The sequence below is a fragment of the Elephas maximus genome, chromosome 9 (genome assembly GCF_024166365.1).
Source record: "Elephas maximus indicus isolate mEleMax1 chromosome 9, mEleMax1 primary haplotype, whole genome shotgun sequence".
NCBI lineage: Eukaryota > Metazoa > Chordata > Mammalia > Proboscidea > Elephantidae > Elephas > Elephas maximus.
In genome coordinates this window covers 62,556,618-62,582,616 of record NC_064827.1, presented here as the reverse complement: position 1 = coordinate 62,582,616, position 25,999 = coordinate 62,556,618, and the positions used below count along the sequence as shown (strand labels likewise).

At 43.5% G+C, this 25,999-nt stretch overlaps 2 protein-coding genes and 1 long non-coding RNA gene across 4 annotated transcripts in view; 2 read left to right on the top strand and 1 right to left on the bottom strand.

The window, feature by feature from the left end:
• Positions 1–10,541, top strand: part of WDR31 (WD repeat domain 31) — a 20,935-nt gene extending 10,394 nt beyond the window's left edge. The window contains 6 exon segments of the mRNA XM_049895102.1: positions 1,377–1,521; positions 1,612–1,712; positions 2,880–2,947; positions 6,058–6,199; positions 7,958–8,120; positions 9,683–10,541. Of these exon segments, the coding sequence (XP_049751059.1) occupies positions 1,377–1,521; positions 1,612–1,712; positions 2,880–2,947; positions 6,058–6,199; positions 7,958–8,120; positions 9,683–9,843 (780 nt within the window). The 3' untranslated portion in view covers positions 9,844–10,541.
• Positions 2,613–23,712, bottom strand: LOC126082564 (uncharacterized). Its single transcript, XR_007518577.1, has 3 exons — positions 23,622–23,712; positions 2,889–3,116; positions 2,613–2,697 (listed from the first exon to the last, which is right to left on the bottom strand). It is a non-coding gene; the product is annotated as an uncharacterized LOC126082564 (long non-coding RNA).
• Positions 17,438–25,999, top strand: RNF183 (ring finger protein 183). 2 transcript variants are annotated; one of them, XM_049895114.1, is made up of 2 exons: positions 17,438–17,776; positions 23,350–25,999. In XM_049895114.1, exon 2 carries the CDS (start codon positions 23,377–23,379, stop codon positions 23,953–23,955), a length of 579 nt encoding a protein of 192 aa, XP_049751071.1. In that variant the 5' UTR covers positions 17,438–17,776; positions 23,350–23,376; the 3' UTR covers positions 23,956–25,999. The 2 variants fall into 2 exon arrangements, with proteins under 2 accessions (XP_049751071.1, XP_049751070.1); XM_049895113.1 differs by lacking the exon at positions 17,438–17,776 and adding an exon at positions 22,468–22,642.

Below are 25,999 nucleotides of genomic sequence, written 5' to 3'. Positions count from 1 at the left end.
TCCAGTCGTATCTGATCTCAAGAGAGCAGGAAGAAGGAAGCGGCAAGAGCAAAAGGTTGTACCTTCCAGCTCCTTCTAAGTTTCCCATAAGTATCATTCCCCTTGCATCTCATTGACCACCTCTGTCTTCAGGGGGCTGGAACATTTCATTTTATAGCTGAGCACATTGCCAACACATGGATAAATGGGTGCACTACTTGCAGTCTGCTTCAGTATGTATTGTTATAAAAATTTTAAATGAAATACTAGCAAAAGGAATCTAACTTTTTGCTAAAAGAATAGCATATCATGACTAACTGAGCTTTATTTGAGGGACGTAGAAATGGCTCAATATTAGGAAATTGGTAAATGTAATTTTCTATATTAATTGGTCAAAAAGAGAAAACCAGGATCATTTCAGTAGATCCAAATATCCAGCATCTATTTCCACTAAAGTAGAAGTAAATGGATCTTTATGTGGTTAAAAATAAATATAAAAAAGAATAATATCTCTTTAAAAATAGTATAAAGTAAATAACATTACTACATAAAGTAAGAGATTATATAAGATAGTTATGTTAATAATACAAAGTATATGAGACTTGGAGAAGGACATCATACTTGGTAAGATAGAGAGTCAGTGAAAAAGAGGAAGATCCTCAACGAGATGGATTGACACAGTGGTTGTAACAGTGGGCTCAAACATAGCAATGATTGTGAGGATGGCTCAGGACTGGCAGTTTTTTATTCTGTTGTACATAGAGTCGCTATGAGTCAAAACTGACTTGATGGCACCTGACAACAACATGTGAGACTGTAACACTGTACCAGCTTTGGAGGTGATGATGATAAAATGCCAAGGGGTGGGGGAGGTCACACAAATAGAAAATTCTATAGATCAAACAGGGGAGAGATTCCTATGAGGCGAGGTGATCTGAGGGGGCTTTATGGAGGAGGTGAACTTTTCACCTTACCTTGAAGTTTGGTGTTGTCATTGAGTCTCTTCCGACTCATGGCAACTCCATGTATGCAGAGTAGAACTGCTCCATGGGGTTTTCAAGGCTGTGACCTTCTGGAAGCAGATCACCAATCCTGCCCTCCAAGGTGCCTCTGGTTGGGTTTGAATTGCCAGCTTTTCGGTTAGCAGTCTCGTGCTTAACCGTATATGGGACTCCTGACCTTGAAGGACAGGGAGGAGTTCTGCTCTTAAACGGGAAAGGGTAGCTTAACATGGAGAGGTGGAAATTGAAACTGGCCTTGTTATCTTTTCAAATTTAGGTATTACTCTTTTAAAAACCGTGTGTGGGAGAGAGTTATGTAACCCATTCCTTCCCTGTTCTGAAGTCCAATCAAGTAAGCACACCAGAGGTCTTTATTTGGGATTTTTCCCTGAGCAGGTAGCCTGTATTCCCAAATCGAACCAGTTCTTCAGCGCCTCTCGTGATAGGATGGTCATGATGTGGGACTTACATGGTTCCTTACAACCAAGGCAGCAGTTCTCAGGCCATGCCATGGTGGTCACTGGATTGGCTGTGAGTCCAGGTAAAGTAAAACAAATCTCTCCCTTTGTACTTTCTGAAAAGCCCTATTCAAGCCCATCTCATGGGCTGTCTTCTCCCATTGTCTCCAAAGACTCCACACAGCTATGCACTGGCTCTCGGGACAACACCTTGCTTCTGTGGGACGTAGGAACTGGACAGTGTGTGGAGAGAGCATCTGTCTCCAGAAACCTGGTACGAACTCAAACTTGTACAGAGCAGGGCAGCAGGAGAGAGCATGGGGGAAAGGACCTGGGAGAGAGATCAGGATACCCACAGCCAGGCAGTAGAGGCTTGGATTCTAATTCTTACTCACCCCTAACTCTCTGTGGGACCCTGGCCCCCTGGGATTATTGGATCAAATGGTCTCTTTAGGTCTCCTGCTCCAGAGAACAATTCCACTAGTTTACCCTGGATTTTAAAAGGGTCTTTTCATTTGTTCCTTCAAAATAAAGCTATTGCATTTTTTCTATGGGCCAGACATGGAAAAAGCAGGGTTAGTGACCTAGGACACCATCCTTGGCTCACAGCTATGCTTATTTTGTGTTCTGTACATGTAACATCATGCAGAGAAATAAACATTGCTTTTTGCTTTTATGTATAATTTGTTCTGCTTTTGAAGAGCAGTCACATTCTAGTAGTAGACTAGTATATAAACAACATAGCCTTTGGGGTCAGACATACCTGGGTTCAAAAGTTACTTAAACTCTTAAGAGTTTTAGTATCTTCGCAAGGTTCTTCAGAGGATAAAATGAGACAATGTATGTGAAACACTCATTGTTATGTCTGACTTATGGTAGATGTTCCTTTAGTAGTCGTCAAACTTCAGTTATGTTCATCTTTTCTAATTTTAAAGACAACTGACAATGGCCAAATATGCTTGCCCTGTGTCCTCCGTACTTGTGGAGGTTGTAAGGGAAGACAATCCTGTCATGTTGTTTTTGAAAACTTTTTTATGTCTTCCCAGCAGGGGGCTGCAGGTTCAGGATAAATATACTCTTTCTAAACCTGTGGAGACCTTAGCATTTTGGTGTTCTCACCTCAGGGCAGTGATCTCCCGAGCTGCCACCAGGCTAGCAGTTCTCTACCACATGGCTGGAGTTTCAGGCACTCAAAGAGCACACTTGCACACATTTTGGCGCTCTCAACTGACCCAGCTGCTACTGTTGCTGCTGATAACCTGGGAGACATAGGTGGAGCATGACTGGTGGGTATCTGCAAAGCATAAAATCCCTCTAAGTCAAATTTACTAGTTCAGAATCCTTGAGGTGTTGACATGCTATTTGGCCCAGTTTACAGGCATTTCATACATAATTATATAACTTAATATGAAGACCTTTTGAAAAAGTGTGTTTCTTCCAGGTCACTCACCTGTGCTGGGTCCCCAGAGAACCATATATCCTACAGACCTCTGAAGATAAAACCATTAGGTAGGTTTACTGGACAGCAGTGACAGTGTTTCTGGTGAAGGTGTGTGGATCCCATGCTTATGAGCTCTTCTCACCCTGCTTCTCCACATTGCTGGGTGCTTCACAGAGCCTTCTGCCCCTCTACTCTTCTCTGGTGCTGGGGCTTTTCTGATCTGGACCCATGGATTGTCTGGGAAGAAGTTGGAAACCCAGAGGTCAAGGGAAAGCCTCTGTTCTTGGTGGTTTCAAAGCAGCTGACTCTACCAGCCCCCACTGTGTGGCTTTGTTCAGATTAACCTCAGGATTGGTCATGTGCTAGTCCGCCCCCTTCAAACTGCCTGACTCTCCTTGCTACCCCTGCTCAGCGGCTGCTCGTCTGGTTATCAATCATTCAGCCCTCAGGTGAACCCCTCCCTGGGGAAGCAGGGTCAGAATCAGCATCAGGAGAATCAAGTGAAATAAATAGTCCTTAGACTACAGAGCATGACCAGGAACTCTGGATCTCAGAAGAGGCTCAACTTAGAAAGTGGTGAGAATGAGATAAAGAGATAAAAATGAGAAGGATAAAACACTTGCCATTGGACCCCTCACCAGTTGTCCAAGGCCTGTATCTTTTGTATCTGATTCTGGAATGATGAGTGTTCCTCAGTTCATAAGCATCTTTCTTTTTTTCATCTGTTGAAAGCAGTGCCCCAAAGGACTAAATTAACAAATTAATTTGCACAATTAAAACACTTGGTCTACAATGGAACAGAATTGAGAACCCAGATATAAATCCATCCACATATGAGCAGCTGATATTTGACAAAGGCCCAGTGTCAGTTAATTGGGGAAAAGATAGTCTTTTTAACAAATGGTGCTGGCATAACTGGATATCCATTTGCAAAAAAAATGAAACAGGACCCATACCTCACACCATGCACAAAAACTTACTACAAGTGGATCAAAGACCTAAACGTAAAGACTAAAACGGTGAAGATCATGGAAGAAAAAATAGGGACAACGTTAGGAACCCTAATACAAGGCATAAACAGAATACAAAACATTACCAAAAATGACGAAGAGAAACCAGATAACTGGGAGCTCCTAAAAATCAAACACCTATGCTCATCTAAAGACTTCACCAAAAGAGTAAAAAGACCACCTACAGATTGGGAAGAAATTTTCAGCTGTAACATCTCCGACCAGTGCCTGATCTCTAAAATCTATATGATTCTGTTAAAACACAACCACAAAAAGACAAAATAACCCAATCAAGAAGTGGGCAAAGGATATGAACACGCACTTCACTAAAGAAGATAATTCAGGCAGCTAACAGATACATGAGAAAATGCTCTCGATCATTAGCCATTAGAGAAATGCAAATTAAAACTACGATGAAATTCCATCTCACTCCAACAAGGCTGGCATTAATCCAAAAAACAAAATAATAAATGTTGGAGAGGCTGTGGGGAGATTGGAACTCTTATACGCTGCTGGTGGGAATGTAAAATGGTACAACCACTTTGGAAATCTATCTGGCGTTTTCTTAAAAAGCTAGAAATAGAACTACCATACAACCCAGAAATCCCACTCCTCGGAATATACCCTAGAGAAATAAGAGCCTTTACAGAAACAGATATATGCACACCCATGTTTATTGCAGCACTGTTTACAACAGCAAAAAGCTGGAAGCAACCAAGGTGTCCATCAACAGATGAATGGTTAAATAAATTATGGTATATTCACACAATGGAATACTACGCATCGATAAAGAACAGTGACGAAACTGAAACATTTCATAACATGGAGGAACCTGGAAGGCATTATGCTGAGTGAAATTAGTCAGAGGCAAAAGGACAAATATTGTATAAGACCACTATTATAAGATCTTGAGAAATAGTATAAACTGAGAAGAACACATTCTTTTGTGGTTACGAGGTGGGGAGAGAGGGTGGGAGAGGGTTATTTACTGATTAGTTAGTAGATAAGAACTACTTCAGGTGAAGGGCAGGACAATACTCAATACAGGGAAGGTCAGCTCAACTGGACTGGACCAAAAGCAAAGAAGTTTCCGGGATAAACTGAATGCTTCGAAGGTCAGCGGAGCAAGGGCGGAGGTTTGGGGACTATGGCTTAAGGGGACTTCTAAGTCAATTGGCAAAATAAATTCTATTATGAAAACATTCTGCATCCCACTTAGAAGTGTGGCGTCTGGGGTCTTAAATGCTAACGAGTAGCCATCTAAGATGCATGAATTGGTCTCAACCCGCCTGGATCAAAGGAGAATGAAGAACACCAAGGTCACACGATAACTAAGAGCCCAAGAGACAGAAAGGGCCACATGAACTAGAGACTTACATCATCCTGAGACCAGAAGAACTAGATGGTGCCCGGCCACAACTGATGACTGCCCTCACAGGGAGCACAACAGAGAACCCCTGAGGGAGCAGGAGAACAGTGGGATGCAGACCCCAAATTCTCATAAAAAAACCAGACTTAATGGTCTGACTGAGACTAGAAGAATCCCGGCGGTCATGGTCCCCAAACCTTCTGTTGGCCCAGGACAGGAACCATTCCCGAAGACAACTCATCAGACATGGAAGGGACTGGACAATAGGTTGGAGAGAGATGCTGATGAAGAGTGAGCTACTTGTATCAGGTGGACACTTGAGACTGTGTTGGCATCTCCTGTCTGGAGGGGAGATGGGAGGGTAGAGAGGGTTAGAAACTGGCAAAACAGTCAAACGAAAGGAGAGACTGGAAGGAGGGAGCGGGCTGATTCATTAGGGGGAGAGTAAGTGGGAGTATGGAGTAAGGTGTATATAAGCTTATATGTGACAGAGTGACTTGATTTGTAAACTTTCCCTTAAAGCACAATAAAAATTATTAAAAAAAAAAAAAAAAAAAACTTGGTCTACATTCCTCTTAACTAGATCCTAAAGTGGAAAGAACTTAGACGTCATTCAATTTCATTACTTCCTGCCAGCTTTGGGTCTCATGTTTATCTGGTTCATATTGCTGTTTTTAGGTAAATCACAACATTCCATTCTGATTTGCCTAAGCAGGAAAGAGCCAAGACTTTTATGTTATTGGGCTGTCTATTCAGACACATTTACAACAAACTCATTTCCTGCTGTAATATCTTTCAGATTATGGGACAGTCGGGGATTGCATGTAGCTCATATGTTTCCTGCGAAACAGCACATTCAGACCTACTGTGAAGTCAGTGAGGATGGACACAAGTTTATCTCCTGCAGCAGTGGTTTTGGAGGGGAAGGCTGTGAAGCCACGGTAAGAGATTGTGTGGGATCCAGGTATCTGGTTGCTGATAAACAAATTACTTACTCTGGCCTCATGCCAGTAGCTGGGCTACATAGGCAGGCTTTGGTAATAATGGCTCAGGCCTGTTCCAAATGCATACTGTAAATTATCCTTTGAGTTCCAGATGCTTCTTTTAGCAGGGCTTCGAGCCAGGTCCTTTGGGTTCAAAGCCCTGCTGAGAATTTGCATTTCTAACAAGTTCCCAGAAAGTTATATATAAGAATCACCTGGGGATCTTTTAATCTGTAGATTCTGATTCCGTATATCAGGGGTGGAAATGCAAATTCTCAGCAGGGCTTTGAACCAGAATGAACTGGTTCGACACCCTGTCTTTTAGAGAAGGATCTATTAGCCTAGACCTCTCTGAATTGGTGGTAGGAAAGATGTCATAAGAGTCAAGACAGGGAGGAGCTAAACATAAAACTGATCTGCTGCCCCTACTCCCTGCAGAGCCTGGAAAGAGAAGGGGGTGTTTGAAGAGTCAAATGAATTCCCACTGTACATGTATTCCATATACATGTGGTCACAATAAAGGAGTTCAAGCTCTCTAGGAAATTTTGGAGCTTCACCGCTGGTCTAGGGTCTATCCCATCCCTTACCCATATACCTTACTTGCATCTAATTGTGAGGTAGATTGCCTAGGCTCCTTCAAAGTACCTTAGATTACTAATTGTAGATATCAGTTACATATCCAAATAGAATTAAAAAAAAAAACAACCCATGGCACCGATTCCAACTCATAGCAACCCTATAGGACAGAGTAGAACTGCCCCATAGAGTGTCCAAGGAACACCTGGTGGATTTGAACATAACACTTAACCACTACACCAGCAAGGTTTCCAGGCATTATATAGAATATAGCTCCCATTTATCGAACATTTATTATGTGGCAGGCACTGGGCTAAACACTTTACATGCATTATCTCATTTAATCCTTAAAACTACTCTGCGAGTTAGTTACTATTATAATTCCCATTTTATAGAGGAGGAAATAGAGGCATGGCAAGTTCAAATTTCTTGCCCAAGACCACAACCCTAGTAAGTGATAGACTATGGAGTAGAATCCCCAAGCTACTAATGTAGCTTCAATTCTCCAAGCTAAGCATTTCTAGTTCCTACAGCTGTTCCTTGGATGACATTGTTTCCCGTGACTTCATTATTTCTTGGACACAATTCAGTTTGCTCTTCTCCCTGAACATTATTCTTCAGATGTGATCTGATCTGTATCAACAAGAATGGAGCTGGGGGACCATCACCTACCTTATTGTAGACACCTGTCTTCATGTATCAAGGCTCAGCATCCAGGCATTAAATCAGAATATTTACACTCGAATGTACTTATGAGAAGGTGCTCGTAACTATTAGGTTCCCACAGGACCCACAGATGCCATAAGACAACAACTGAGTCGTCATGGAAAGCAGACAACCCCATACTGTCCCATCATGCTGTAGGACTTGAGCTTTCACTTCCCTAACCATGAGGAAGACAGCAACTCTTCTATCGCATCCTCAACCAGGGCTGTTGGAGACATAATTGATCCTTAGTATAATCACTGGGCGGATAGATGGTTGGGTCTATGAATGAAGATAAGGGGCAACTAGATGAATAGGTAAGTGGAGGGAATGGTGGATCAGGGGAAGGTAGAGAGATGGATATTAATAAAAATGAAACAGGTATGAAGCTAGAGGAATATGTTATTTGTGAACTGTTCCCTACTGTCTTTGCAGTTGTGGGACCTAAGGCAGATGCGCAACAGAATATGTGAATATGTGGGGCATTTCCAGACAGTTGCATCATGTGTCTTTCTACCAAGAGCGTTGGGCTTGATGCCTATAATTGTTACCTCATCACATGACTGCAAGGTGAAGATTTGGAATCAAGATACTGGAGGTAAGGAGCCTGCGGTCAGTGCTTCTGAGAAGACACATGAAGTCCTAAAGGCTTCCTTAAAACCTTTCTATTGCTTAGGATATACAAAGCCACCCATGTCCTGCCACTGTCCGATCCTCTAGTGGTTAAGGGATGACACCAAGGTGCCAGAATCTCTCTGTTCAACCCCTGACTAGAAGCCATCACCATGTATCCCCCTGTACCATGTTGTATAGACTCATTTCTGAGAGCTCAAGCATTCTTTCAACCTGAAATTCCTCATCCACCTTTAACTTGTGATGCTCAAAATGTCTGGAAAAGGGGACAAGAATTGCCACTTTTGAATTGGTTTTTCAGGGACTAAGATGTGAGCATCAGCTCTTGGTGGGGATGAGGTGGAGTGAGGATAACCTCAGAAGGATTATCTCCTGTTTTGACTCTGAAATTAAGGTCTAAGATCACAGTAAGGTCATGATACTTCAAAGCACCAAAGGAAAAAAGATGTTTTATGGAACACAGCTCCCTAGAGTCCTCAATGCAGTGGTATCCTGGAGCTGGCTTCAACCCATCAATTGTTAAATGTTCAGGAATTTTATAAGCTAGTGTTTAAATTGCTTAAATTGTTGGTATCTTGAAATCTGGTCATGGTGGAAGTATTTACACCATGAAAATTGGCAAATGCTACAAATCAGAGTTTATTTGGTTTCCTTCCAGAATGCTGATTTACCAGCATCCCCACTGCCTCCATGCTATTCTTTTCTGACCACAGAATTCCCCCGGGACAGGACTAGCCTGCAGTTAGAGAACTTCAAACCAAATCCCTCCCACATCAATCTTCCAGAAACTCAGCTCCCAGCAGGGGGAGAGAGGGTAGCCCCCTCAGAGAAAACATGGGATCATGTCTAGCAGCACTCTACAAACAGCTGTGGCACAAGGCAGGCGTTCACAGTAAGGCCAGCCCTGCTGTACCCTCACCTAGAGTTGCCTTCTCCAGTTGCAACAGTGCAACAGATGTGGGAAGTGGAGTGAGCAGACATTTTAGATTTAATGATCCTAAACTGAGACCAGGGAAAACAAGGTCTGAAAGTACTGACCTGACTAGGTGGCATAAATGAAGGCCCACCTGCTGACTTGTGGTTCTTAAAAGAGCAGCCTCTGAGATGAGGGTGGAGGGAGGCTGAATCAGCTGGAAGCCCTCAAAGATGGCTCTCCAGGAAACCAGCCGCTGATGATCAGCACCTTTATCTGTTTTCCTCAGCCTCTGCCTTCTTTGTTCTCTAGGCAGGTAGCTGAGGGCAACTTTTTAACATGTCCTTAGCAGGTGAGGCCCCAATTGTCTGAACATCCTTCTAGGTGTTCAGTGTCCTGCTTGGTACATATGTCATTCTCACAGTTGAAGCTTTGGGATCAACCCAAGTTCTGACTTTCCAACTGGAATGTTTTTCTCTGAAGCGAGAAGTGCCTTTTTTAAATGAGTAAGATATGTACAGCACATATTTTACTTCCTCGAATTTCCCATGAAGACATTGCACTTCCTGGTATTGCACTCTTGGCCTAACCTGCTGGTTTCCCCTTACCCCCAGCCTGCATTTTCACCTTGTGTCTGGATGGATCAGGACCCTTGACTTCCTTGGCTGTTGGTGACACAGTCTCCTTATTGTGTGCAAGTTTCAGCAGAGGAATTCATTTACTTAGAGTGGACCACAGTCGAGGGCTGGAACTGCGGGAAGTGACAGCATTCTGATGCCAAGAGACATTCGCTGGACAATATTAAACCGTAGCCCTTCCTTTCTCAGTTTGGCTTTTTGTTTTTCTACATTGTCTTCGGAGGAGATGGATGTGGGGCTGGTAGTTTCTGCTTAGATTCACTTAGAAGATGTATCTGTGTTAGAAGTCGATTTAAGTCCAGGGGTTCAAAATTAAGTACAGATTTTAGAAATAACGGACTAAACATAAGGTTCTCAGTCAAAGTTAAATCTAGATGCAGTTTTTTAGTGAACTTTTTGGACTGCTTGTCAAAAAAAAAAAGTTTATTGCTGAAAATTATGACCCGTACTGGAGGAGCCCTGCAGGCCATGGATCCCAGACCTTCTGTTAGCCCAGGGCAGGAACCATTCCCAAAGCCAACTCTTCAGACAGGGATTGGACTGGAATAGAGGATGGAAAATGATACTGGTAAAGAACAAGCTTCTTGGATCAAGTGGTCACATGAGACTATGTTAGCATCTCCTGTCTGGAGGGGAGATGAGAGTGCAGAGGGGGCCAGAAGCTACCCGAATGGACACGAAGAGAGAGTGTGAAGGGAAGTACTGTGCTGTCTTATTAGAGGGAGAGCAATTAGGAGTGTATAGCAAGGTGTATGTAAGTTTTTGTATGAGAGACTGACCTGATTTGTAAACTTTCACTTAAAGCACAATAAAAATTAATAAAAAAAATAATTATGACCCGTAAGAGTGGTAGGCCTCTGTCTGTGAGAGTCACAACACAGGGCCTACTTCTATTGAGCTATCCTTTTCTATGTCTCCCACAAAAGAAAATAAAGTGGGGGTGGGGGAGAAACTCTGGTTTAGTTGCCTCAAAATTGTTGAGATGGGAAAGAACACTACAGCTTCATAGAGAAAATGGCATGAGATTAAGCTCCAGTGACTGCTCCTCAGCAATGTGAATAATCATGTGTAGAAACCTAAAGCCTTGACTTCTACTCAAAGTAGAAGCAGAGTGTTGTTGTTGTTGTTAGGTGCCATCAAGTTGGTTCCAACTCATAGCAACTCTGTGCACAACAGAACGAAACACTGCCGGGTTCTGCGCCATCCTCACAATTGTTGCTATGCTTGAGCCCATTGTTGCAGCCACTATGTCAATCCATCTCCTTGAGGGTCGTCCTCTTTTTCACTGACCGTCTACTTTACCAAGCATGGTGTCCTTCTCCAAAAGCAGAGTGGGAGGTAGTAAATCTCTTCCTGCTTTTGGTACCTTCCTAGACCAGAGCTGAGGTTGCATGAAAGTGAGAACTGAGATGGTTTGAAGAGGCTAACAACCATAGGGCATTTCCCCAGAATTATAGGAATTATCAAAACTGTTTTGTAGGTAAGAAAACTGGGAGGTTCAGAAATTAACACTAAAAAAATTCCATTTCCACATTTAATATTTTTATTTAGTTTTATATAAATTCTTGGGAATAAGAGAATCTCTGAAATAACAATAGAAAGTATAGAAAAAAGTAGAGGGATAGACCCAATTGTGCCCAGCCATTGAGCCCCCTCCAGTGAGGAGGGGCAGGCATGCTCAGGCCTTACCCGTGTGGCCCCAGGAGACCAGTCGCCAGACTGGTGCCCACAGGCCCATTTCTACCCAGGGAATGTGGAGTCTCTCTTGCCTTCAGGCAAGCCCACACATAGGGCAGCTAGGGCCTGGAGATTCCCTTTCTGATGAGTCCCGCCCAAGGAAAGAGATTCTGCAGTTGTCTTCTCTGGCCTCTGCCTGTCCTGGATACCAGTGGCTGATAGCCATCTGCCCTGTCTCCCTCCTGCTCCTCTTTAAGCCCATCTCGCCCATGCCATCTCCATTATATCTCCTATATACTCTTAAGCTAGGGCAGAATCAGGCCTAAGTTTGAATCTCCACTTCTCCATTTAGCTGTATGATCTTGGGCAAGCTATAAAATCTCAGTTTCCTCACTTGTAAGATGAGGGTCATAAGCATATTCCTCAGAGGGTTGTTCTGAGGATTCAACATAAATAATATTAAATTCCAAGCGAGGTAATGGGTGCTTACAAATGGTAGCCACAGTTATCCACTGTCCTCTCTGTCCAGACTAAACCTTCTCTTTTCCAGACTAAATGTTTATCATTTCTTCATCCGTTTTTCTTAGATCTTATTTTCTAACCCTTTAGTCATTTTTTGGCTCCCCTTTGAATCCTTAAGTCATGTATCTTTAAGCTCTCAAGGACAAAGGAGTAGTGGGAGAAGGAGCTATTTTACTGAGCATCCACAAAAGGCTGAGTCCATTTTTTTTTTCACTACAATGCTCATTGCTATTCCCATTTCACAGATGCCCAAGGTTACACATTTAGGTAGGAAGGGAAAGAGCTGAGATTTGAACCTACATTTTCCTGACTCAAAGCCAAGAACATGTTCCTCTGCACTCCTTTGCCTTTGCATGATGTCACAAAGCTTTCACTGTGCATTTTAGAAATTCACAGACCATGACATTATATGTTTTCTGGACCAGTTGTTAACTTTGGCTCCATGGAGCTTCCCTTGGCCAGGTGCCTGGGGACATAGACAGGTGTCTCACGCAAAGTCTGAGCGTGTCCTGGACTATTAGTAGTATGGCTGACACTCTCCTGGAAGGAGACAGTCAACAAGTCAGAAAAACTAGTGGGTTAGGAGAGGGCCCCAGGAAAGAGGGACAGGTTGCTGTGAGAGGGAAGGGTACTCCTAAGAAACTAGTGAGCCTCTGGTGATTTAGCAATTACCAGTCAAATTCTTCCCCTAAACTCTATGCATGTGCTTGATATAAAAATTGTTTATCTGTGCAGATAGATGAGTAAATCCTCATATTTTATAACACTTTTTAGGCTGATATGCCCTAGTCAGATTCTTTCAGCACCTAAGATACTAGCTGTGAAAATTCATTCATTTACTTATTGAACACTTCATTTTAGAGGCTGTCCCTCTAAAATCATATAAAGGAATTTTCCAGAAACAGTTTACTTTTCTCCAAGAAAGTATATAGGCCCCTTGGAATTTGGTTAATTATATACTTATATTTTTATATTTTATATATTTATAACAAATATATTTATATTTTGATAATTTATATTTATTTTTTAAAGCAAATGAGTCTGAGGATGAACATGATCAGGACAAGTCAAGGAGCAGGTATTGGGCGATATTTCTCCTATGTCAGTACTCCTCACATTGCCATGTGGGGATCCTGTATAAATGCAAATTCTCGTTCAGTAGGCTGCAGTGAGGCAGAGATTCCGCATTTCTACCGATCTCCAGATGGCGCCTGCGCTGCTGGGCCTGTCCTACACTCTGGGCAGGCCTAAGGCAAGCTTCTGAGTACTGGGCCTGTGCTGCTCCCACAGGGAGTGCTACCCCTGCCCTTTATCAGGTCTTGCTAAAAACGGATCATCACCTGATCAGAACCTGCCTCATCACCACCTTTTCTCCACCCTCCCCTGCTCATCCACTGCAGCCTGCTGCCTCTCCTTCCCCACGTGGGTTAATCCCACCCAGCACCTCACCTCCAGACCTTGGCTGGGCTCCACTGAGTCTCATGACTCTTCGCTCACCCAATTTCAGGATATTGCTAGGATGATGTGCTTTTCCAGCTGGCTGGCCTTGCCCCCTAAGCATGAACTAAATTAGTTTACTCTCAAATTCCTGAGATGCCTCACTATCTCTCCTGGGTATCTCCCCAGAAAAAATTTCCACTGTTTGCAAAGTACTCCCTAGCCCTGACCGCCCACAGACACTATGATAATGAATTTTCTCCCTAGATAGTTAAAAAAAAAGTGACCTGGAAAAAGGCCTTGGCTGACTTTGTGTTTATTTAAATACCTGCAATGCCCTGGCTGATTTGTTTCCTGCCCTATCTGCTTTGCTGGATTCTCTGGTTGTAGAAAACTCAGACTGACTGACTTTCTAAGTAAACTTTCCTATTACAAAATAACACATATTTATTACTGGAAATACAGATAAGCAAAAAGAAAATAAAAATACGAATAAGCCTATTAGTATAAAAATATCAGTAACCCAGGGATAACCATTATAACACTTTGCCTCATGGCCTTTCAATCTTTACACATAAATTTTGTTTTATAAAATTTGGCTCACACTATACAAAGCATTTGGTAATCTGCTTTTCTCTCTCCATTTCACAGTGTATTTTGACCATTTTTACAAGTCAATAAAAATTCTACAGTAAGTCAATAAAAAATGATGTAGCTTCCCACTTAATATGTTTTATTAATTTGTGGTTAAAATAAAACCGTGATGAGCATTCCCAATCAACCAAATGATACAGGAATGTCCTTTGGATACTTCCAGGCACTTACATTATTGGGTCAAAGAATATGAATTTCCTCATGGTTTGTACTTACGCTGACAAACTGGAAAGTGTGGCTTTCAGCTTCTCAATTATAAACCATATCCTTTGGGCTGAATCAGGGTCTTGAATCCCCACTGACCTTCCACCAGCAGTGACATTGAAAACCAAGGAATTACATCTATTACATCTGTCTCCACCTCAGAAAGAAGAGAAATGCTTAGAGATCTTCTTTAGATATCTAAAACTTCCCACAGTCTTTACTTTCACAGAAGTCTAGGCTAACGGAAATCCGTAATCATTTCTGCACTTATTCTTCCATCTAATACTTATATATTTAAAATGAAGGGTTAGATCACTAAGGGATTGGTTAAGTAATTTATGGTATATCCATTCAGTGAAATATGATTTAAAAAAACAAAACAAAACCAGTTGTCATGGAGTCAATTCTGACTCATGGTGACCCCATGTGTGCGTCAGAGTAGAACTGTGCTCCACAGGTTTTCAATGACTGATTTTTTTTTTTGGAAATGGATCACCAGGCTTTTCTTCCAAGGAGCCTCTGGGTGGACTCTAGCCTCCAACCTTTCAGTTAGCAGCTAAGTACTTTAACTATTTGCACCACCCAGGGATAAAAAAAATATAACCATTAAAAACTGAAAAAGCTTTTGTGATGACAGTTGACTTTATCAAGCCTGAAAAGAAATATCTTATAAATAACCATAACTAATTTATTAAATTGACAGAGATTAAGTCCCAACATTTACATGCATATCTCTTTGGTTTGCCCTAACAAATAAAATAAAAACACAAAAACAAACCAATAAATTAGCAGCAACATTTGAAAAATGTAAAAACAAATCAGTTCTAAAACTTTCCTTTAAAAAATTTTCACCTACTACTATTTTAAAATAAATGTAATCTCAATCCAATGATGCGAAAATCTAGTAAAAGTAAACGGAGAGAGATATAAAGACAGAGAGAAAGGAAGAAAGAAAAAAAGAAATGCTAATGATTAAACTCATTCAATACTTCAAAAGCATTTATTCCACTGTATGGGATCAAATTGACAATAGCAGAATAGACAGGAACTTAGAGGGCAGTGAGTCTGTGTTAAAATGACAACAGCAGAATAGACAGGAACTAAAGGGGCAGTGAGTCTATGTTAATGGAGGAGGAACAACTCAGAAGAGAATGAAAACGGTTGCACAACTCAAAGAATGTAATCAATGCCACTGAATTGTACATGGAGAAACTGTTGAACTGGTGTATGTTTTGCTGTGTTCTCAATAACGACAACAAGAAATAAGTAAATAAAAATTTGAAAAATCATTTATATGAGACCAAATGGTCAAAAATTACTCTAAAGCAAAGATGAGAAAGTAACAAGACAGGGAAACTAGAGTACTGGAAACAGAAACGGTACAACCAGAATGGAATGAATAAGAATAACACATTGTAAAAAATGTAGCCAGTATCGTAATTTGCTGTGTAAACTTTCACTTCAAGCACGATAAAATTTTATTTAAAAAAAATGGAAAAAGCTCTTTATGTACTACTGTACAATAATATCTCAGATACATTGTTAAGCGAAAAAAGCAAGGTACAGAACACTGTATACAATAAGGAGGGAAGTACACATAGACTTCATAAGCAGAAAAAACACCTCTGGAAAGCTATGTAAGAAACTGATGGTATAATGCTGTTAGTCTCCAGGGAGGAAAACTAGGTGGCTGGGAGAACAAATCTTCACTGCAAAATCAAACCTTTCAGATGTTGAAGCACTTAATGTATTAACGACTCAAAAATAAAGCTTGAGAAAAAACAAAATCAAAGGGAACCACAGCATCTGGTTACATCAGCAATCAAATATACTTATTTATTTCTGTTTATTCCCCAAACCCCATTTAAAATGTCAGCAAAGGACTGAAAGGAGAGGAAGAGAAGTACACAGAGGATGGGAGAAGGCCACACAACAAACCATGTGGACACACTTTGGGAGGTGTGTGGTGATGGCACAGATTTCCGGGCCAGACTTCCAGTATCAGCTTTCTTGTTTGCTTCTCATGAGCTCTTTGGCAAATAAATCATTTATTCTCCCTGAGCCTCTGATTCTTCATCTAGAATAGTAACCGTAAGTCACTTATGTAATGTGTTCCATACTGTGCCTCCTGGAACTGCTGGGAAGACTCAGTGCCATATATCAGAAGCATTTAGTCAAACCCAAAAAAACCAAACCCACTGCCATTGAGTCGATTCCGACTCATAGTGACCCTAGAGGACAGAGTAGAACTGCCCCATAGAGTTTCCAAGGAGCGCCTGGTGGATTCGAACTGCCTACCTTTTGGTTAGCAGCCGTAGCACATAACCACTATGCCACCAGCATTTAGTCAAGCACAGAGAAAACTACAGAAAATCACTATTATTACTTTTAATAATAGTAGCAATTTTTAACTAATATTTCTTTTAACGTTTGTCAGTCTGATAGGAAAAAATCAGTATGTTATTTAAATTTGAATTTCTTAGTTGTAAATGAGGTTAAACATTATATGTCCAGTCCTATAGGGTCGCTATGAGTCAGGATCGACTTGATGGCAGTGGAGTGGTTTTATATGTATATAGGAGCTCTGGTGACGCAGTGGTTAAGAGCTCAGCTGCTAACCAAAAGGTTAGCAGTTGGAATCCACCAGCTGCTCCTTGGAAACCTTATGGGGCAGTTCTACTCTGTCCTATAGGGTCGCTATGAGTTGGAATCAACTCAACAGCAATGTTTATATATATAATTATATATACATTCCATTTGCATTCATTTTTTCTATGATTTTCTTGTTCATATAATAATAATAGTTCTAGTTAACATTTTCTGCGTGTTACTTTGAGCCAGTCACTGTGTTAAGATTGCTACATATTATCTCATTTAATCTGCAGATCAAGTGGGCAAAATTATTATCCTCATATTCAGATGAGGAAATTGAGGCTTAGGGAAGTTAGCTAATTTGCTGAAGTCACCACTGATAGTAAGCAGCGTCTGGGTTCCCGGCGATGACAGGACTCTGACCCGGAAGTCTGACTGAGAACCCAGGCTCTTCTGAGAACCTTATGCTCAACTGCCTCTCTCCTCTTTTTCTATTGGATTATTTACCTTCTTAATATTTTGCAAGAGCTTTTTTAATTTTGGTTATAGGGGCTCAGAGTGGCGATGGGTCCACTGGGGTGGGCTAAGGGGCAGACATGGCTCAGAGACACCTGCCTTCCCATCAAAGTTAAGTCTGGGCATGAGGCCAGGTAAGTCAGAGCAGAGAAGGTAAGTGCAAGCAGAGGTGATGGCAGGAGACCAACCCAGTGGACTTCAACCCCCCTAGAGAAAAAGTAAGAGTGACTCATGCAGGAAGTTGAAGAGACCAAAGCTTCCATGGTGTCCCTTGTAAGAACAGACAGTCCAAAGTCGGAAGAAGGGAGAGAAGATTCTGAAATAGAGATAGCAGGTCAAGGGAGGGCTGCCTGAAAATGCATGGAAATAAGACCCGCCCACAACTGCCTGGAAACCCTGTCGCCGAGAAGTCAGAGCACAGAGCACATGCTGCAGGGCCATACCTGGGGAGGAGGAGGAGGCACTCAGGTAAGGAGACCAAGAGGGTCATAGAGGGAAGGGTCACAGGACCCTAGAGTCCTGCCTGGGAGGCACCATGGTCCAGTAGGTGTACCCTGGCCTGGGAGACAGGGCTCCTGCGTTCATTTTTCAAGCTCAGCTACTCTTGAGCTGTGGAGTCTTGGGGTAAGTCACTTCACCATTCTTAGTCCTGACTTCCCCATCTATAAAATGGGTATAAAAATAATCATGCTAACTACGCATTGAATGTCTCCTCTGTTCTGCTGAGCATGTAACAGACATTATTCCTTCCTCACAGCAACCCTGTAAAGTGGATTAGCCTGTTTTGCAGAGGAAAATGAAGCTCAGAGAGGTTAAGCCATTTGTCCAGCAAATAAGTCTGGTTTCTACACCTGTACACTCTCTAATCCCATCCTGCCTCCTCCACTGGGTGGTTTTAAAGACTCAAATGGCCATATGCAATTGGAAAAAAAAATTGTACAAGCCAATGATACCATCTCAGTGTGAGTCGCCACACTTAGATGCTAGCAAGGACCAAGACCCTTTGTAAACTGTGAAGTGCTATGCACATGCTGGTTCTTCATCTCTATTCTCTTGAGGCTGAAAACATTGGGGTGGCACTACAGACAATATCTGGCTGATGAACTTGGTCATAGGCTGAGGGGATGACTTTGGTGTGGCGTTTAGGACTCACTGTAGCTAAGATGTCCTGGCTTGAGGGTGCGAGTGGGATGGATACATAGTCAGAGTCTGTCCTGGGATGATTGGACTCTGACTGGCTGAGCTTAAAATGACAGTGGATGCCTGAGGAGTCCACAGCAGATAAGGGTCCAGGTGATGATATAATAGTGATCATCCCTCCTCTTGAACAACTGACAAGACTCTTTCCCCTCCAGAATCTCATTGGGTCTTTACCACAGCCCTTCGAGTTGGCAGTGACTTTATTCCCACCAGTGAGAAAAATGGGGGTGGGGTGGGGGCTGTGGTGGTTCAGTGGTAGAATTCTCCCCTTCCATGGTGAGAGACCTGGGTTCGATTCCTGGCCAATGCATCCTAAGCACAGTTACCACCCTGTCTCTCAGTGTTTTGTTATAATGCTGAACAGGTTTCAGCAGAGCTTTCAGACTAAGACAGCCTAGGAAGAAAGGCCTGGCAATTTACTTCTGAAAAATTGGCCAATGAAAACCCTATGGATCACAATAGTCCGATTGCCATGAGTTGGAATTGACTTGAGGGCAACTAACAACAGCAGCAATACAAGCTTACTGGAGTAAAGTTAGAATTTTCAGATAAGAAAACAAGCAAACTATAATCCAGTCCACCCAGATAACCATTATTGACATTTTGGTGTTTGTCTTTCCAGAGATTTTTTCCACTGCATATATTTTTCAAAATTGGATTATATTGTAGTATGGTTTTATTACCTGTTTTGTTTTTTTTTCCACTTAAAGACTAGATCATAAATCTATTTCCATATTGGAGCCCTGGTGACGCAGTGGTTAAGAGCTTTGCTGCCAACCAAAAGGTCAGCAGTTCGAATCCACCAGCCACTCCTTGAAAACTATGGGACAGTTCTGCTCTGTCCTAAAGGCTTGCTAAGAGTTGTAATTGATTTGAAGGCAATGGGTTTTGGTTTGTTTTCCATATTAACAGATGTTTTATCACAGCATTTTAAAGGCTGCAGAATTCTCTTTGTATGAATGGACCAGGATTTATTTAATCAAGGTCCTATTATGGATAAGGCTCCCCCCGCCAAAAAAAAAAAAAACAAAAAAACCCCATTCCCATTGAGTTGATTCAGACTCACTCATAGTGACCGTATAGTACAGAGTAGAATTGCCCCATAGGGTTTCCAAGGAGTAGCCAGTGGATTCGAACTGCTGACCTTTTGGTTAGCAGCCATAGCTCTTAACCACTTCACCACCAGGGCTCCTATTACTGGATAATTAGGCAGTTTTCACTACTTCACCATTAGGACAGTGCCACAATGGGTTATCTCTTGTAATCAAATCTTTGCATAAACCCTTGATTTTTCCATGGGATAGATCCCCTGTGGGCCCCTCAAATTTGACGCAGGAAAATTTCCATGGCCTCACAGAAAACCTTGACCCTTCCTTCCCATTAAATCTATTTGCAGTAATAATACCAGCCTCTTCATACATAATCTTCATTGTGTGTCAATCTCTACCTAAGAGGCTTACCCTCTGATGTGTTTATTACTTTTAGCTTCTTTTTCAGATGAGGACATTGAGGCCCAGAAAGGTTAAGGGATTCAATAAGCAGCAGATTTGAGGTCAAAAACCTGGTTCCAGAATCTAACTGTCCACTTCCAATTCTATCTCCAAAGATACCTTTCACCCCCATACCCTTTTATCTTTTCTGCCTTTGCCTGACCTATGTCAAGCACTACCATCCCAAGGCTATATTCCCTAACTGGTTTTCCATTCCCACTCCTGCCCCTTTCAGTCCAAGTTCTCTGCCCTGCAGTTGGAACGTTGTTTTAAAAATGCAAATAGAGTCAAGTCATTCCCTGCTTTCAATTGTTTTATATCACATCTCAATCCGAGTGCATTCCAGAGTTTACAAGTACTGCCTCCAACTCCTCCGGCTTCATTTTAAGTCACTCTCCCCACCCCAGCTCCACCCACCACTTCTCAGTCATGAGGCCTCCTCTCACTTCTTCAAATTGGCAGAGCTCTTTCCAACATTTGGCTGTGGCACACGCTGTTCCCTTGGCCTGGAACGCTTTTCCCTCCACTCTGCATGGCTGGATTCTTCTCATCCTTCAGTCTCAGCTTTCTTATCACTTCTTAGGAAAAAGCCTCCTTGGTGGTCTAATCTGAAGCAGCCAACCTCTCAAGTCCATTTTTCTTTTTGTCCTTTATCACATTTGTTAAAATTATGTATTTATTGCCTACTACTTGTTAAACGTACCTTTCCCTCACTAGACTCTAAGCATCAGCAGGTAAAGGCATCATGTCTATTTTGTTCACCGTGTTTATGTGATGCCTACCTAGCACAGTTTCTGGCATTTAGTAAGCACTTGATAACTGTTGAATGGACGACTGGTCCACAGAATAAGGCATTGGTGGGGATCCTTGGTAAACCATCCTAGCCTTGGTCAGGGCCGTTTCATCTCCTTCTCCGCTGTATGGAACAGTGGCCCAGGTCTAGAAGAAACCCAGGAAGCCATGGGTGGGAGAGTATAAGCAGCTTTTGCTTCTGGTGACAACTCAGGGAGTGATTGTTGGGTGCCATCCAATTAATTCTGACTCAGAACTGCCCCATAGGGTTTCCTAGGCTGTAATCTTTACCAGAGCAGATTGCCAGGTCTTTTCTCCCAAGGAGCAGCTGGTGGGTTGGAATTGCTGACCTTTTGGTCAGCAGTTCAGTGGTTAACCATTGTACCACCAGGGCTTCTCAGCTCACAGTAAACCAAAAAAACCAAACCCGTTGCTGTTGAGTTGATTCTAACTCATAGCGACCCTATAGGACAGAGTAGAACTGCCCCATAGAGTTTCCAAGGAGCGCCTGGTGGATTCAAACTGCCGACCTTTTGGTTAGCAGTGGTAGCGCTTAACCACTATGACACCAGGGTTTCCCAACTCAGGGTAGATGAAGTCATATCAGGGGCACAAGAGAGACTTGTTGTGTGCCACCGAGTCCATTCCGACACACAGTGACTCTATAAAACAGAGTAGAACTGCGCCATAGGGTTTCCAAGGAGTGATTGGTGGATTTGAACTGCCGACACTTTTGATTAGCAGCCTGAACTCTTAACCACTTCACCACTGGGGCTCCCACGGGAGACTACTGCCCCCTAAATTTCTTCTTGCAGAATTCCTAGATTCCTACCACATGAGGAATCTCATGCACACACTTACTACCTAGCCAATAATATACATCCAGCAGGTGAATTAAATGGATGCAGTGTTTATGGGCCCCAGTGTTACCATCAACGAGCTAAACTTGGGTGAGTCATTTCTCAGTAGCTAGGACTGGAGAAGTGGTTTTCAAACTTTTTCTCTCCAGCAGCAAAACTCTTCAAATTATTCAGATGACCAGTATGTAAAACAGATAATTTTCTGGTTGAAATGGAGGAGCAAAGCTGGGTTGCTCCTCCCTCCCAACTCGCCCCTTTAAGACCCCAAGATCAGAGGAGATGGCCAACCCTTGGACTGTAGATCTCAGTGGTCAGTGTCTGCCAGGCTGAGTGTGTTCTAAGAACAAAGTGAAAGGCAACAAGGCTTGCATATTCTGGTTGCAGCCACTTAGGAACATTGAAAGATCAGGAGACCTGAGAGAACTTGTGGGAATCTGATATTCAGAGCTTTCAGGCTGTGAAGTAGGTGAATTTCAGAATAGTTGAAGTACAGGACAGCCAGCCCCTTTGTGCAGGCAGTGAGGAGACGTTTCCAGCCATTTTAGAAATGAGGGCCCAGGAGAGGGGTATCTGGGGAAGCCCAGAAAGCCCACTTTCCTATCTAAACTTGGAAAAAGGAAATTGCCAACCTAATCCTTCCAGGCGAAGGATCCAAGGTCTTGAAGGGACCGCCCACAATCTTAAGACACTTGGCTTCCAGGTTTGGTTGGGTACCACACCCCGGGGGGAACTCAGGTCCCCCACCGCCCCGCCCCGCCACCCAGGCAGCTCTCTGGCCTTCACTCTAGGCAGGTGCACTCAAGAGGCTGCAGCCCAGGCCACCTGGCAGCTCCAAGGTACTGCGTATACGCTGCCATGGAGACGGCCCCTGGGTTGGTGGCGAGAAGGCAGTCTCCCAAAGCTTTGTGGACCTGGGAGAGGGACAGACTGGAGCTTCAGGCCCTTCAGAGCAGTCTACCCGACCACCCTAATGCCTTGACAAGGAAGCCCAGGTTGGTGCCCTGGAGGTTTCCAGGAACAAAGGGAGGGAGGAGCCAAGGGAGGAAGAGTACTGGGAGGAAGCTCTAGAAAGGCTGATCTGGGGACCTGGGTAGAGGACTTTTTCCAAGGCTTCCAGGTCAAAGGAAGAAGCCTTATCAGGGACTGCCTGGCCATGCCAAGGCCATGTCCCTGCACCCGGACTGGGCGAGCTGGTCCCGAAAGGTTGGCCCTTGAGCCCAAGGGGATAAAGGAAAGGGCCTGGGATTTTTCCGAGGAGGGACAGACCAGAGTTCACAAAGCCCATCTCTGCACTAGTCAGGGATTTGAGGTAGTAGAGAAGGAAATATTTAGCTGAGCTATAGCCCACCTTCCCTCTCCCTGGACTCAGAGCAGCACAGGGTAGAAACACTGCACATAAGGAACATTTTTATTCATCTCTAAAGTCCGGGCTACCCTTTCCTCCAATGCCATTAAGGGTGCTGTGGGTGGTGGCGGCTCAGGTCTTCATCCTGATAGAAGGGAGGCTGCGGGAGGGGCTTAGGAACTGGGTCACCTAGAACAAACTGTTTCATCTTTTTGAACGTAAGTTTTTCCACCTGTAAGATGTGGCTCATAATACTTTATAACACCCCCAAACACTGAGTCTGGAACCAGGCACAGGGACAGAGCTTACTGGGTGTTCCTTTGCTCCTTTTCTCTTTCTCCCGGACATCTCCAGTGAGGCCTCCCAGCATCTGGTCTTAGGATGGCTGAGCAGCGAGGCCGGGAGCCTGAGGCTGAGTGCCCTGTCTGTTGGAACCCCTTCAACAACACATTCCACACCCCCAAAATGCTGGACTGCTGCCACTCCTTCTGCGTGGAATGCCTGGCCCACCTCAGCCTGGTGACTCCGGCCCGGCGCCGACTGCTGTGCCCACTATGTCGCCAGCCCACCGTGCTGGCCTCGGGGCAGCCCGTCACTGACCTGCCCACCAACACTGCCATGCTTACCTTGCTCCGCCTGGAGCCCCACCACGTCATCCTGGAAGGCCGTCAGCTCTGGCTCAAGGACCAGCCCAAGAGCCGCTACTTCCTGCGCCAGCCTCGGGTCTACACGCTGGACCTAGGCCCTGAGCCTGGGAGCCAGGCCAGACCCCCTCAGGACATGGCCCCTGCTACCGTGACTATGCCCACCCCCATCCCCAGTCACTATTCTCTGCGGGAGTGTTTCCGCAACCCTCAGTTCCGGATGTTTGCCTACCTGATGGCTGTCATCCTCAGCGTCACTCTGCTGCTCATATTTTCCATCTTTTGGACCAAACAGTTCCTTTGGGGTGCGGGGTGAGCTCTCTATTCCCTGACAAGAAGCCAAGCCTTTCTCGGTTGCTGCTCCAGAGACTCAAATTTGCTGCTGGGTGTGGGCACTGCAGAGCCTCTTTGGTATCTTCCTTTGTAGTATTGTTCACTTTACAATCCAGGGATCAGTTAGACCATGTATTTCTTTCTGAGAACAGAGAGGGCCCTACTGTGAGAGCCTCTGAAAGCTAAAGGACTGCTAGAAGATGTGGAGGGGCCACTGGGTGAGAACCATGGGGTCACAGCAGGGCAGAGAAGCAGAGCTGTGACCACAGAGCTACACAGCTAGTTGTGCCAAAGGGCTGGACAATGGTACCCAGGAAACTGACTAGCCCAAACAGCAAGTTGCATTTCTCATTGGAGCTGCCTTGAACTCAGTTTGTGTTGCTAGAAAATTTAAGGGTGAGCTTTAATTCTGTGGGTAAATGTGTCTCCCTGTCTCCCCTTCTCAGCTTTCTCTTTGGATGCCTTGTCACCGGCTCCAGTAAAAGTGGTCTGCATTCATTAATTTACTCACTTATTCATTCAACAACCATTTACTGGGCTGGCACTGAGTACCAGAACTAGGGAAAGAGAAGGTAGGATTATCTAGGAGTGGCAGACAGCCCTTACCAGCAGGAAGGGCATGCTCAGCCAGCTGATTCTTGTACAAGAGAACCTCTGGTCAGTATGGAGTATGGGGAGTTTTAGGAGGAGATTATGTATATATATACCATACATACACACATATATATATATCAAGTTGAAAGTTGAGAGAAGTCAGGGTCAGTGGATTAAAAGACACCTGGGAATTAGAGGGAGGCCCTTTTAATTCTCCTGGTAGGTGCCTGGGTCCTGATGTGACTGGGTGCAGGGTGAAGCTGCCTCCCCATCCCCAAGCACTGTAATTCTAGCCTTATGTGGCAAAGCCCCAGCTCCCGTCCCAGCAGGCAGGGAGAGACTAGTTTTCACTTTACATCAGAGTCTAGCAGCCAGTGAAAACTATAGCAAGAATTTGGATGTTTGGGCTGGTTAAAACACCACCACAATAGGAAAAAACAACATTTTGAGATTTTTTTTTTTGCTTTGTAGAGTAAGCTTTCAGAAGCCAGAAACCGAGTCAGTTTTACTTGCTCTGCGTAACACTTTGTGAATGTAACGGATCTAGCTTCTATAAATTCCCCTTAGGGGTCTTAATGTACAAGATATTTCAACGTAGCCAAGACATATATCTCAAGCTTAGTAAAACCAAACTGTTTTAAGCTCTAAATGTGAAAAAAAGAAATCCTCCATTACAAAATTGGCAAGCTGCCTACATATCCTGTCAGGGGACCAGCACCTACCTCTCTCCGTCATCAAAGATAATTACACTACAGCTGAGATTCAACCTTTCCCTGCTGACTCCGTTTCTTTACACGTCCTTGCTCCTTAACCTTGTAGCAGTTAGGTAATGATCTCACCCTGTTCTCAGAGCTAAGGCAGACGGTAGTTCAGGGTAAGGGGCAGGGAGAGGGTCTGGGGGACACTCAGGAAGGAAGACCTGCCTCTGCACTCCAAGTAAGCTTTACCCCACTTTATAGATTAAACTGAGGCTCCATGTGTTAGCTTGTTCAAGACCACACAGCTAGTAAGTGGGGGAGTCTTTTCAGTCAAAATAGAGTTTAGACTCTAAGAGAGGTTGATACACAATCCAGGTAAGAAAAGATACAGGTTTGTTTCTGGATAATGAAGGGTATATTTAACATTATAGTGTCTTCTATTTTTGCATTCAGTAGTTCTAACCTTGGGGCAGTACCATCCTAGGAAGTATTTGGAAATGTGTGGGAATATCTCTGGTGCTCCAATGAAGAGGATGGGTTGTGCTTCTGACGTTTAGTGCCCAGAGGTCGGGAATGCTAAGACCGCTACAATGCTTAAGACAGTTCCACACCCCTAAACATCATCTATCCCAAAATGAAAATAGTTATCCTGTCGATTAACACTATAGGCCCTTCCTAAGTTCATGACGTAGAAGCAGTAAAATTACTTTAACCTCATTTGGCATGAAGTCAGAG